The sequence below is a fragment of the Adiantum capillus-veneris genome, chromosome 2 (assembly GCF_014529385.1).
Source record: "Adiantum capillus-veneris isolate H3 chromosome 2, ASM1452938v2, whole genome shotgun sequence".
In the NCBI taxonomy this organism is placed as follows: domain Eukaryota; kingdom Viridiplantae; phylum Streptophyta; class Polypodiopsida; order Polypodiales; family Pteridaceae; genus Adiantum; species Adiantum capillus-veneris.
In genome coordinates, this window is record NC_140932.1 from 147,939,554 (window position 1) to 147,953,823 (window position 14,270).

Genomic DNA, 14,270 nt, shown 5'->3' on the forward strand with positions numbered 1-14,270 from the left:
GGGTTTTTGTGTAGTAGTGGGGCCTTGGGGGTTCATCACAACAAAGAAGGCCATGGACAAAGTCTCATCACTAGCAGTGAGACCATTGGGAAGAATGATTGCAGCAAGTTTGTAGTGCTAATCAAGATATATTGAGTGAGATGCTATTCACTACCACCACCCACTTGCTTCAAAATAACGGTCCACGACATATTTGGCCACTAGCCATGTCATAAAATCTAATATCTAATATCTAACCAACCCAAATGATTTTCTCATATTAAATTGATCACTTAATGTGGGAGAATAAACGGGAACAAGTGTTAAGATATAGACATGTGCTTATAGATCTATCTCAACACGGGGCCAATGGTAAAGGGGCCCAAATGAGAGATGGTCTATCAAAGAGAAAAGCTAACAAATGGAGCATAAGACCTTAGGGTTAGCTTCATTGAAGACCTCCAATAATGTGTGTAAAAGGCCTTTGACCTTAGGTAAGCTAGGGCTGAACTTGAGGCACGGGAACCCGACCCAGCTCGAGGTGCTTGTCCTCCTTGTCATGCTTGATGACTAAGGTGCTTGAGGTGCTTGATGATTGAGGTGCTTGAGGTGCTTGACATGCTTGAGATGCTAGGGTTGCACTTGAGGTGAGAACCCAGCCCAAGCTTAAAGTGCTTATGAGCCAAGCTTGTGGTGGGAATTGGGCCTATGCATGAGGGGCTTGAGGTGTCAAAAAGTCAAAGATTCAATCCCTACAAGGAGGGGGCGAGCCCTAAATGAGGGGGGATGAGAGAGAACACCCACACACTCACACAAGGCATGCATGGTACAAAGAAAGCAAAAGGGACACTTGTCAAGTTCCTCCTCATGTTGCCCTCATGGTGTGCCTGAAGCCTATTGGTTGGCCACCCGAGGGGTCCAATAATAATTTAGGAGATTTAATTAATTGATTTAGCATTTATCTAGCCCTCTCTCTCAAAGGGGAAAGGGGGACACTTGTCTCAAGGCTACCCTTGCTGCTTGTAATGCCTCCTGCTTGTGATTGGCTAGGCCTGGAGGGGTCCAATGAGCTTCAAGCATGAGCTACAAGGGGGGGTCGACCCAAGCAAGCTAGGGGGTTTCTTAGGGGGTATACTCACCCACACACACTCACAAACACTCTCATTGTGTGCTATGCAAAGTGCACGAGCTCCCTCTCCTTCTCCAAGCAAGTAGAGGTTGAGAGCCTACACCAACACTCTTGGATATGGAGTGCAAATCCAACCAAGAGCCATGATTCAATGCTTAAGCTTGCCATCTCCTTCTTCTTCATTAATATGCTATTATGTATGCTAGCAACAAGAGTTATGATAAGTGAGGAACTAATTCTTTCTCCTACGAAATGTTTCTTCTTCCTCTTCCCTACCCTCATTCCCTGCTAGCTCTCTCCACCTTCGAAGGTGTTTGAGGTCTTGGGACTGAGGCTTGGGATAGTTAAAGCTTTCTTCAATTTTATGTTATGTTTGTGATGCATGAAGCTTTCCATCTTCATTGCATCACCTAGGTCACAAGGAACACAAAGATTGTATTGTAACAAGTCTCTCTTAATGGGAGAAATCATAATACAAATGCCTATTGGAGGGGGGACCGGCTCCACATAAATCCGGCCCTCAATTGTTGTCATGTTCTCTAAATTCTCTCTCTTGCAAAAGTATTGTTCATGCCAAGTTAACTAATTGCTAAGATTATGTTGCTATCTTCAATTATGTTCACCCGCTATGCTCACAAAGTCATTTCTCAAAAGTACTCTCATTAATTTCCGCTACTCTCAAATTAAATAAGCCAATTTCACTACAAGCCATACCCAGTATGTAAATAGATTCCAATCCACCTACATTAGAACATGGGTTAGCACCAAAGTTGGTGCCCAAGGTAATTTCATCAAGTGTGGAATGGTTGGCACAATTGCAAAGAAGAATTCAAAGCTTTTACACTCAACTATCGATCATTGTACCTATAGTTCAATCTATGGAGGGTAGCAAGTCCACATTGTCATATAATACTCACATGTAGCTTGATCCATGGTAAGTAAGGCACAAGTGTTTGGCCTTGGAGGAATGACAATGGTGTGGCTAGAATGGCTTGATGTATACTGCATCAAGCTTGATCCATGGTAAGTAAGGCACAAGTGTTTGGCCTTGGAGGAATGACAATGGTGTGGCTAGAATGGCTTGATGTATATTGCATCAATCTCTACCGCAAAGAGGAGCTCACCGTTTAGATTGGAACCACATCTAGAGCAACAACATGAGTGTCAGAGTATTGGGACTAAGGCGCATCAAAAAGTTATAGATTAACTAGAGCAATTAATCAATTGTGTAGCATTGAGCATATTCGAGCATGACAATTGCAGAGCATGCATTAACTTAGATTCAATCACACATAACACACATGTATAGAAACTGTAAGAAAAAGAGAGAGAAGAATTTGACACCAGTTGAGGGCCGGATTTTTTGGATCCGACCCCCCTTCTGAAAGGACTTTGTTTTGACAAATTCTTCTTCTTAGAAGAGCTTCTGATCACTACAAATGAATGATCGCACTTTTGTCTCCACAAATTGAAGAGATGAAAGCTCTAGAATTTGGTAGAGTCTGCGATTAAAATTTTCACCTAAAACACCTAGTGGAACGAAATCCCAAGGCCCTAAACACCTCGTGGGTGATAGGATCTACGGGGATTAAGCAAGAATCAGGTTGAAAAGAAGATATGTAAGCATTAAGAAGTAGTAACCTGCATATTTAAATAGTATAAACTTGAGCAGCCATAGCTATAGAGACTTGTGTGTGTGTGTGTGTGTGTGTGTGTGTGTGTGTGAGAGAGAGAGAGAGAGAGAGAGAGAGAGAGAGAGAGAAGATAATGAGCCTTGAGGAGAGCATGGAGAGCTTCTTTTGGATGATTGCATAGAGCTTCATGAGACAGGAAGACAGAAGTTTCCATGCTCTCTCCAACGTAGCCCTGCAACAAACACAGAAAACTCCTCTTGCGGTCCTCAAATAAAAAAAACTATGAACTACAAAGTTGTTCATCTCGTCGCTTCCACTAAGCCTCATGGGCCCTTTTTACGAAAACACTTCTTTTTAAAGTTATTCCAAAAATACTCACCCTAGGTTCTGAAAAAGCAATTTTCTATTTTTTAGAGCCACTCCTCTCATCTTATCTTTTACACGGGAGGCTTGTGGACCACATCCCTTATCTCCACATAGCTTAAGATTGACAAGTGTGGATAGTAACACCTTGGCTTTCATTCCCACCTTTTGGTTATCCATATTACTTTCGGAGGCTTTCAGGATCCGTTTTGGTTAATATCCCGTCTTCGCCCCATAAGATCCCGATTGAATCCTTATCAAATTCCATTGGTACTTGTGAAGAATGCATTTAAATTTTGGAAATCTCTAGTTCACAAATACATTCCTTTTCTCGTTGTACATAATTGGCCTTTCTACTATTTTTATTTTCTCTCACTAGACTGGCCAATTCTAGCAAGAGAAAATTCATTTAAGTAGACCAAAAATGAAATTTTGTGACATGAGCATGAATCCATTTGGAGATTGGGTTTTCCTTTGCTAGGATCCAATTTCCTCTCATCTCATGCACTCCCTCTCTTGGCCATAACAAGCTCAGCCATGCAGCCCTAAGCCCTAAGCGATGGTGGTAGTGACAACTAAAGAGGTTCAGCTTGCATTTTTCTTCAAACTGGTACCCGAGAAAAATTCAAGACAGAGAATATCATGCAAAGCGTGTCGCAAGGGAATGATTATCAAAAGCCAATAAATATTTTACCATATCAATGTAGAGTGTAGCAAAGTTGGTGAAGATACGATTGCAGGGTTGCACCTACAATTGGAATTACCAATTCAGTAGCATCTAATTGTCCATTAGATTTTTCAGTTGCTAATTCTGAGGCAACGCAATAGAAAGCAAAGGGAGATGAAAGTAATTCTGCTAATAAAAAGTTTCTTCTATGTAAAACCAATCAAGACATCATGAACAAGTAATCAAAAGTCAATAGGACCATGCGCGGCTTACAATCAAGTTCCATTACGGCTATTCTTAAGCTTCCATTCCAAACATGGACATCAACTAGAAGCCAATATTGATGCACCTAGCTTCCATTCATGTTCCAATGCATCTATTTCTGGGGCAATAGATGAGAAAGCAAAGGCAAATGGTATTTAAAATACTAACCAGAACGCCCTTGTTCATATCACCAGTATAAAGACAACATCAACAATCTAGTTAAAGATGATGGTAAAAGAGCTAATAAGAAATCCCTTGTTTTTGAATTCAGTCAAGACATCATAAATGAGCTGTTGGAAACCTATCGACATAGTTACATCTAGCTTTTAATTTCTTTCATAGAAGTTAGTTATGAGGAAATGGAGCAAAAAACAAAGACCTACGATATTAAAACTGCTACCTAAATTTTCATACTTGATAACATCAGTCAAGACATCAAGAACAAGCAGCCAACAATAAGCAAGACTAGACAATCAAGTGGTTGCTTGAACTAAAACCTTATCAACTCCTTGGGGTTGGTGGTAGTAACAATTGCTGCAGCCAAGCTAATTGTTCTATCATCTAATTGGTTATGCTTTGCTATATGAGCTTGAAACCGTTTCCAACGAATCCTCCTACGCTTTCAATGCCTCCCACCAAGCCAACGTCTGTGCCTCTCCAGCTAATTGTACCTTTTGATGGGCAATCTAGAGCGATTTGTAATGTGTCCTCATTCGTAGAGCTAGCCAAAGCTAGTGAGGCGCAATATAGGTGAGGCACAATAGGTAGGTAGTTAGAAGAGCGGAGGCATTCAAGGTGCTTGGGAGTGCTCGTGTTGTTGACGAGCGATGAGATTGCTATTGTAGCCAGTAGCTACGTTCTCCATGGTGGCCTCTTCATCTAGTGTTGAATCACCTTGATAAGACCAACCGGTGGTTGACACCATGACAAGCAGCTTGCTGAAGTTAAGGCACACCAACACATGAGTTCAACACAATGTCAAGGAGCATGTTGGAGTCCACGACCTCACCTCCCAAGGAGAAGGGTTTGAACGTGGTATACTCGAGCAAGATTATGCTGTCTCGCTGGCCTTGTAGATGTTAAATGTATCCAAAGGAAGCATGACCTGAGAATCAGTCCGAGACAATAAGCTGAGCATAGGCTGTATGAGTTTGTTGTTGAGGGACTTGATAAAGAAAGCTTGGGAAGGAGGAGATGACTCTAGAATGATCAAGGAGCACCAGAGAGCATGACCTGCTTGTGTAGATTGTTGGCCAAAAGGGCGAAATGGAGATAATTAATGAGGGCAAGTAGGATAATAAAGGCGGCATTGGGTAGGGGCAATGGAGATGATGTTGGTGTTAGGCAGGATTAAGGGAAGCATGTTGCTTGCATGTTGGGAAATTTCACATTCACTTCCACTCGCATCCCACCCAACATTTTCAAAATAGAGTTGGCATCATGTAGTGTTGTGCACCTTCACTTTAGGCAAATGCTCTCTCATGATCCTATGTATTAATGAGTGCAACAATCCAACCCACTCATTGAAAAGACCCTCGATCATTTCTTCTCTGTCTAGTCAATCACCAATATTTTCATTTTCAAAACTAGCCTTTCCAAATTAAAAATCTAACCTATGGTTCCCCTATCGGTAGTGCCATGCGGCTCCTCAGCTTCCTCACGTAGCCGCACCCTCCTCTCTTCATGCGCTCCTTTCTCAACAAGCTTACAACGGGAGCATTACGACCTCTAAATCACTAGTTCGTAGGGTGGCCTAACCTGCTTGCGCAAATGAACTATGAGGCAAAAGAGAACATGCATGGAGGGGCTCATATCGAGATGTGCATGATGCTCATTATTAAACTGGCCTTTTCTCCATCTTGCGCCCCATGGCCCCCTCTGTTGCTTGACGTGGCATGCCGCCTTGGCCTCCCACCACCGCTATCCTATGAGCAAGCCCAACTAGTGCTCACATACAACATAGCATAGCACAGCAAGATGCACATGCCAATGTGATGCAAGACATGTAGCCTACGAACTCCAGCAAGAGACAAATATGTCTGCAACCTCTGCGACACACAAAGTAGAGAGAGGAAGAGAAATATCTACCACCTGTGGATGTAATGTGTGTGATAGAGAGAGAGAGAGAGAGAGAGAGAGAGAGAGAGAGAGAGAGAGAGAGAGAGAGAGAGAGAGAGAGCACAAATCGTTTTGGTGTGCAACAAACAGACACAACCAAGACAAGAAGAAACATGTTTTTTTTGGCCTTTTCCTTATCGTTCTCCTTGAATGGGGATCTTCCTAGTCTATGCCGTATATTTTCAAGATCTCATTCGCCATGGAAATTTTCATTGCTTTTATTGAGGGTTCCTATCCCATTCAACCAATGAAATATTTACTTTAATTAAATGATCCAACAAAAATCAAGCAATTTTAAAAATAAAAAATATATTTTTAGAATTATCTTCCTCGGAGGACATTGACACAATCATGCACCGACCTTTTTTCATTAGCAAAAAAGGGGAGGCATCATTAAGGCCTTCCCCTTTTGGGACAGGCCAAAAAAGGGCCCTTTAGTGAAAAGCCACTTTAGAGGGCCTATGGGGGAGGGCTCTTATAAATAAAACGAATTGCGGACCTAGTAGTTTTCTTTAGCACGAAACCAAAAGGAAACAAGTCTTGCTTGGTAGGCGTTGCTATAGAAGTTTGCTCGGATTGCTATGTTTAATGAAATATACATGAAAAGAAGACATTATAACGATGAAGAATTTAATAGACATGAGTTTGAAGACAGTATAGTGACAAACAAGCAATTCAAAATTTTTAATACAATTTAGAAATAGATGTGCTAGTCGTGTATGGGTATCGTCTGAATGCAAAGTTGAGGTCATTGTTTGTGTTAAGCTACATGAAAACAATGTGAATAGTTAAACATTTCATAATGCAATGAAGCTTAGAGTGAAAACGTTGAACATATAGCACACGCCATGTAAAAGTGCCTTACAAAAGTATGGTGGAGACTCGGCAATGTGTCTCCCTAAAATTTTAAGGAACAAAAGCTGTGCCCTCCCTATATTTTTTATGTGTTGTCCAAGCAAACGTATACGCATACGCATGGAGGTTTGTATATAGATTTTGTCAAGGTGGAGGTGTGTTTGGGAGTTCGAAATGTCCATTGCTATGAATATATATATGCAACATGCATCACAAGAATTAAAACAAATATAAAAGACTTAGAATACAAATTTAACTTAATGAAGAGGAGAGTACTTTAAATATGAGAATATGAAACCAGCTAGAGTGCAAGGATAGCAGCTACGCTTCTATACTAAATGTTCAAAGGTGTTAAGAGAGCAAGGGATTGGCATTGCGAAGATGTGGAGGAATCAGAGCAGGTGCCATATTATTTGCAACATCTCATCAATGAGATGCAATAGAGAGCGATTGCCCCCTTTGAACAATCTCATGTGCTTCAAGTGGGGCTCATAGCAAGTCGGATGAGAAGCTTGCAGCTTGTATACTTGGAAAACACAGGTGTGGTTTGGCCTCAGCTTCAAATTTTCAACTCTTATTATTGAAAGCATATGGAAATCCAATGGCTTGGACACACTTCCCTACTCGCTCCTCTTCAATTTTATTCCATTTCTTTCAAGATTCCTCCCACTCATCATCACCTACCTTTGAAACATGGGAAGGCCTCATCTCCCATCTTCCAAATACAAAGACAGGCACCGAACTCAATTCGTTTGCTTAAAGGCTCTGCGAACCATCTCGTAACCAGTAGCGCTGGCACACAAAGTTGCCGACTCAGATTCACTTCATATTATTACAATAAACTGCTGCCGCCCCTTCGCTCAACTGCTGTTCGTCGACTGCTACCGCCAACTGCTTGTCACAACTGCTGCCGCCCCTTCGCTCTCATGGCCTCATCTCCCCCATCATGGGTCGCCACCTCCTTGCGAGCAATCATTGCACTCCGGCACCTTTCGGCTCTGCAACCCTTCGCTTTCACAATGGGCATCTTCCGTTGGTTCTCACTAATAAAATATTAAAAAAGATCGAAAGATCGTACCACCTACTGGGCTTGCCAAGTTAAAAAAAGAAAATCTCTCCTTGTGGGACTATTATATAAAAGGCACTCTTCGCACATGCTTTTCGTGTCCTTAGAAGGAAAGCTCCGCGTTACAGCAGCGATGGAGCGGGAGGAGCTCTCCATCTCTGCAGGTCCCCCCGAGGATACCTTTAATTTGGCATACTGGATCTTCTTCTTGTTGGGCGCTGGCTATTTGGTGCCATGGAACGCATTCATTACGGCAATCGATTATTTCGAGCTTCTGTACCCATCAGGCCACATCGATTACCTCTTCTCCATCGTCTATATGATCCCCTCTGTTGTTTGCATTCTCCTTATGACATTCTTTGGGCACCGGATTCCCGCCGCCCTCCGAGTGAACACAGGTCTCGTCCTCTTCATTGCTATGCTAGTTCTCGTCCCTGTCATGGGCGCCTTCTTCATCGACAATGCCAAGGGTACTCAAGCTACTTATGTCATTACTATCTTTGCTGCTGCATTAAATGGAGTTTCTGATGCTCTCGTCCAAGGTAGCATTGTTGGCTCTGCTGGTGAGCTTCCACCTCGCTACATGCAAGCTGTTATATCTGGAACTGCTGCATCGGGTAAGTCTCATTCTCTGTCACCTTAGCATAAATTAACACAACATCACACTGCGATCAGTCATGCAAGCGAGCACATTTCTCCCGTGGGAGAGGGAGTTAAAGAAATAGGCATTCGAGGATATGATTGCCCCACCTAATCTCCACCTAAGAAAGACGTCTTTTCAAATTTGAAGTACATCCGTGTTGGCATAGGTTATAGGATAAGTGTATGTTTGCTCAAGCATATTTCAGTATACCCATACTTTGTGCTGGTATGTCTCTTGAGGTCATACTTGGCCCAAAACATTGTAGTGCATACCTTAACGTAAGAAAAGATATGTAAGAAAGAGTGCAAGAACAGACAACGGACCTTATTGTTGAGTTCTTGTAGGCTTGCAATAAACTAAACAATGAGATGTTCGTATTTGTATGGTGAAATTAGACCACAAAATTAGGCTCGCTTGTGATTCTCTCCATAGAATCTTACTATGGTCATTTTATATTTCCAAAGTTCCCATTGAGTTAGTCATCCTCCTTGGAGACTATGGAGAAGCACGCCTCAAGTGTCTTTCTACATCTCAAGTGGAGGACTTTTCCGATCCTCCTTGGAGAATGTGCAGAAGTGCTCCCCAATTGTTTTTCACTATCTCAAGTGGAGGAGTTTGTGACACTCAAATGCCTATGCATTGATCTCTTTGAATCCGCGAAGAAGTGATGCTGCCTATCAGTTCTTGATGAGTCGTTTTGGCGTGGCCAAGGTTTGAGGTATTCGGCTACCAATTGTACCAATCCTCTTGTCAGTATTGCTGAAGTGTTGTTCTCCAACTAATAATCTGGAGCAGGGTCATAGACTCATATGAAAGATCTCTTGGTGGCTGTCATGTTCGTTGAGCACACGTGTTAAAGTTTTGTCAAATGATGTGCTAGGGCCCTAGTATTTGTTAGAGTTCACCTCCTATTCGATGGTGACTCTGGTATCTCCTAGGAGCAGATCAGGGAGTTGGGGCTTCGTGGTTGTGCTGGCCGTATGTGAGGTAAGACATGTGCACAAGGCTTGTTGAGCCATATATTTGCCTGCTTGATAGGTTGGTTGGATGTAGGACCTCTATTCCAAGGTAATTTGAGAGTTAGAACCTCAATTTCAAGCATCTCATGCTATGGCCTATGTTGCCATGTCACGTGTGGCACTTACGAGGCTACCCACCACTTATCCATGGTGGAGGGCTTTGTGTATGAGTTCCTCTATTGAAGCTCTCTCTCTCTCTCTCTCTCTCTCTCTCTCTCTCTCTCTCTCTCTCTCTCTCTCTGTGTGCATGTGTGTAGATCGCAGCTTTAGTTCGGGGCTCGTCGGAGGGAGATTTGGAGCCAGTTGCTCGAGGCTGTGCAATTGTCATTTTAGAGAGGGTTGTTATCAATAGTTGCTACCTTGTTCATCATGTCATTCACCTCCTCTACTGCCAATTTGATAGTGATAGAACTGTGGTGCTCAAGAGTCGGATCACTGATGAAAGCCTAGTGGAGGTGTCACGGGCACATTGCACTTGAGCCACGTGGACAAGCTATTGCTGTAGGTTAGCATTTGTCTCAGTTAGTATAGCTTAGGATCTAGCTTGGCAACTTTGTGAGCCTCTGGGCCGTGCATGATCAGGCATGTCAATAGTTGCATACCCTCTCTTGCACATTACAGTTATAAAGTCACTTAGCATGTAGGCAAATGAATAGTCACTAAAATCATTTATTAGTAAAAAAAACCTCTTTAAAGGAAGTTGTGAATTCTAGAGCACTAATCGACCTACTACCTTTTTTCCTACATAAGCAAGCGTAGGGGCTTCCTAGTGGGCATAAGAAGATTACCAAAACTAGGGGGGATGTCACAAATTGCTGACATGAAGCCCATAGTTACCCGGAACGTGGAACGGGAACGTCGACGAGATCCTCGGGGAATGGGGAAACGGCGAGGGGTCCAGAACGGGAATGGTGCGGAACGGGAGGCATAAAAACACTCTGTGTGATTGAATAATAGTAGTGTCAGAGTGCTTTTACTCTAATACTCACAAAAAACTTGATTTGAAGACCATGCAACCTTACTATGGCAAACGTGTCGTATAGACTTGAGAGCTTGAGAGAGAGAGAGAGAGAGAGAGAGAGAGAGAGAGAGAGAGAGAGAGAGAGAGAGAGAGAGAGAGCGCTTGAAAGTTGAGAGAGGGAGAGAGCTTGAGAGAGAGTGGGAGAGGGAGAGAGTTTTGTAGACTCTAGAATCTAGAGTCTAGACTAACGAGGCTAGAGCTTGAGAGTCAAGACTCGAGACTCGAGAGGGTAGAGCTTAAGCTTTGGCCCTTGAAAGCTTGTGTGCATGGTGAAGGTAAGGGGTGGGGGAAAGGGCATTTAATAAGGGGGAGTCTCACAAGATAAAGCACATAAATCTGAAAATTTGCCCATTCCCAGCCGTTCCGGGCCGTTCTAGGCCACGGAACCCGTGCGGAACGCCGTTCCGGCGTTGCCAACCTACGGGGTGGCGTTCCCCGGTAACTATGGTCAAGCCACTGAAGACGTGGGCCAACTTGTAGATCCTGGCAGAGGGGCCTAAATCCTAGAAGCAGTAGAAGAAGAAGAGGTTCTCACCAACCGGCAGTTCCTCGTCGAAAGGACCAATTAAAAAAGCTTTACCAACTTATGGGTACCTCGTGTCACAAAGTGATGACATGGCTACCGATAGCAAAAACCCTAATTTTTGTCAGAAACCCTAAAATTCCTGCAAACCCTAATTTCTGCCAGAAACCCTAATTTTTTAGAAACCCTAATTTCTGAAACCCTAACCCTAAATGCTGGCTGAAACCCTAAGTGGCTGGAAACCCTAAAAGTAGGCGCTAATGCCTCGTGGCAGCAGTGTACGGACTTCCGGATTTTACGGAAGTGAAAAGCAGCCCCATGGGCGACGCAAATTGGCCAAGAAAGAGAGGGAAATTGCTTTATTTTAGAGAGAGAGAGAGAGAGAGAGAGAGAGAGAGAGAGAGAGAGAGAGAGAGAGAGAGAGAGAGAGAGAGAATTTTCATTGCTTTTATTTTGAAAGCTTTTGGGGCTCTGCTTTTGGGCATCCCTTGTAATCTTTATATACGCGGTGAGGCCTCACTTCTCAGAGCATCTGGACGCAGATTCTGAGAGTGAAACCCTAACCGCTCTTTGTACTCTGACATTGATTTTAATACATAAAGAAATACCGAAAGGGGTGCCAGTTGGCCCCCTCTCTAGGCACGGAACTCCGCCGGGCCAGTGCAAATCTATTGTGATCTGTGAATTGTTGTGAAGTGGTTATTTGGTGCTGTGGTGATTGACTCTTGACTTGAAGTGTCCAAGTCTGTTACAGTGGTATGAGAGCACGGCCGATTTCTCTTCTACGGGAAATCCGATGCCCAATTTTTTTTTTCCCGTGGCACCTATGGCTTCACGCAAAGATCAGTCGACTCCCTCTGCATCTGGAGATGCGTGCAGGGATCACAACGAAGATTCCGGCGGAGAGTATGGCCCGCCTCGGCCTACTCAGGCGGAGCAAAGAGAGATGAAGCGTCGTCAATTGATCGGCGATGCAACAAAGATGATGCTCAGTTTTGCGAAGGATCCGATTTTGGCAAAATATATGAGCGAGACTTCTTTTCAGGAAGTGCATGCGTAGTGGCAGAAAACCACTACACCACCCCTGAAACCCGCTCTCAAGAAACCTTCTGATCACAAACAGAATTCAGAGAAGGAATTACAAGAGGTAGTTGATGCACGGATTGCTCAGCTTTTTGATGCGCAAAAGAAAACCAAAAAGCATGGCAAAAAGCAGAAGAAAGGCATTGACTTCCTGGGTTATTTGGGTCGTCAGTCGACATTTGACAAGGCAAAGAAACAGAAGAAGCGTGTTCGATTTGAAGGAGTACCCAATTCTTCTTCTTCTTCTTCTTCTGACAGTTCTTCTAGCTCTTCAGATTCGAGCGAGGAAGACAGAAAAGGTAAAAGCGAAGCAAGAAACAAAGCTTCGGAAAGGGCAAGAAAAAGGCAAAGAAGGCTAAATCTCGCCCAAAGACTGACAGTTCTACTGAGGACTCGGCTACAGACAGCTCAGATTCCGATGACGTAAATCATCGGAATCTTTTATGCGAACAAGAAGAATTTTTACAAAGCCAACCAGTATGACTTTCTCGAAGATAAAAGCAAGAAAGTCCGAGAGTTTAAGGAAGGTGGCCACTCAATCAAGTTTGATACTTTCTTAGGATACTCAGATGCTTCGAAGGCTTTGTCTTTTATACAGCAGTTTGATATCGCTTTCGCGGGAGGACGCTACTCAGAGCACTCCAAGATTCGGAGAGCTGCCTCTTACGTTAAGGAAAATGCTCGCACTTGGTGGTCCACGCTTCTTTTAAACAAGACTGCGCCAGTTAAATGGCTGAAATTTCAGAAGCTTTTTATTTCTTCTTGGTTGACGCAAGAGTATGAACGAGATATACGAGCTGCTTGGAACCATCTTCGGATGACCAAGAAAGATACAATCAATGTTAGGTGCAGCGGAATGAATGTTTGAACTTTGCTCAAGATGAGTGCTCCGAACTGCGCTCAAGGTTCCTTTTGTTCTGTCACGTGACACATCCCAACCCTATGTGTCCGTGGACAAGCTACACCATAGCAGGGTTTCCGTCAAGTCCAGTCAAGTTAGATTAGAAGTGATCTGGCACTTTTGTGAGTCTATTCGTAGACCGTGCATGCCCAGTCACTCAGTGTAGATGCATATCCTTTGGTTGCACATTGCATAAACATAAAGATTCCATCAGAGTCAATTTGGGGATTTTTCAGATGACTTTATCCCATTTTTCCCTATTTTTGACATTTTTCACTTATTTATTCAGTGACTTTTGTTGGGTACTCAGTAGGGCAAATTGGGTAAGTTAATATATAAGCAAACCCAAGTTAGCACAAATTGGCAGATGAGCAAAGGCACAGCAGGCTTCCCCAAGCAACAGGTGTCCCTCCCTCTCTCAGCAAGACCCTCTCCAATCCCTTGGCGAGGCCACTCCTTCCACCAGCGTTTTCAGCCATCGCCATAAGGATCCCTCCCTTGGCGTTTTCCAGGGCCAGCCATCGCCATCCCATATCCCTTCTTGCTTGGCGTTTTCACTCTCCACTGGCAGCAGCACAAAGACTTCACTAATGCTAGCATTCCCTTGCAAATCAGTGGCGATTCCAGCACCAAAACGTAGCAAGGATTCAGCCTTTAAACCTGCAGGAAGACCAGCGTTTTGTCATCAGTTTCAGCCCTTCAAAAACGCAGCAGATCCTCAGCGTTTTCAGCTGGCAACAGCCCCCTTCAAAAACGCAGCATTACCCTAGAATCCAGCGTTTTCTTTCAGCCTTAAAGCATCAGCAGAAGCAGGGAATTTCAGCCACGATATCAGCCCCCAAGATCACCGATTCTCAGTCCTTAAGCTCTTGGTGGACAGCAGATAAAGAAGCATCAAGATCAGCCCTAAAGTCATCACCATCGTCGTCATCGGCATAGTCCAAATTGCATCAGTCCATTGCATTCGCACTGTACACTTTTGTGCAATCAAAGTAGACCACTCTC

At 43.5% G+C, this 14,270-nt stretch overlaps 1 protein-coding gene across 1 annotated transcript in view; it reads left to right on the forward strand.

Moving 5' to 3' along the window:
• The first annotated feature begins 8,159 nt into the window (after positions 1 to 8,159).
• Positions 8,160 to 14,270, forward strand: part of LOC147463826 (equilibrative nucleotide transporter 1-like) — a 49,513-nt gene continuing 43,402 nt past the window's right edge. Inside the window, exon 1 of the mRNA XM_086491467.1 lies at positions 8,160 to 8,692. Within this exon, the coding sequence (XP_086347593.1) occupies positions 8,164 to 8,692 (529 nt within the window). The 5' untranslated portion in view covers positions 8,160 to 8,163. The remainder of the gene's footprint in view (positions 8,693 to 14,270) is intronic.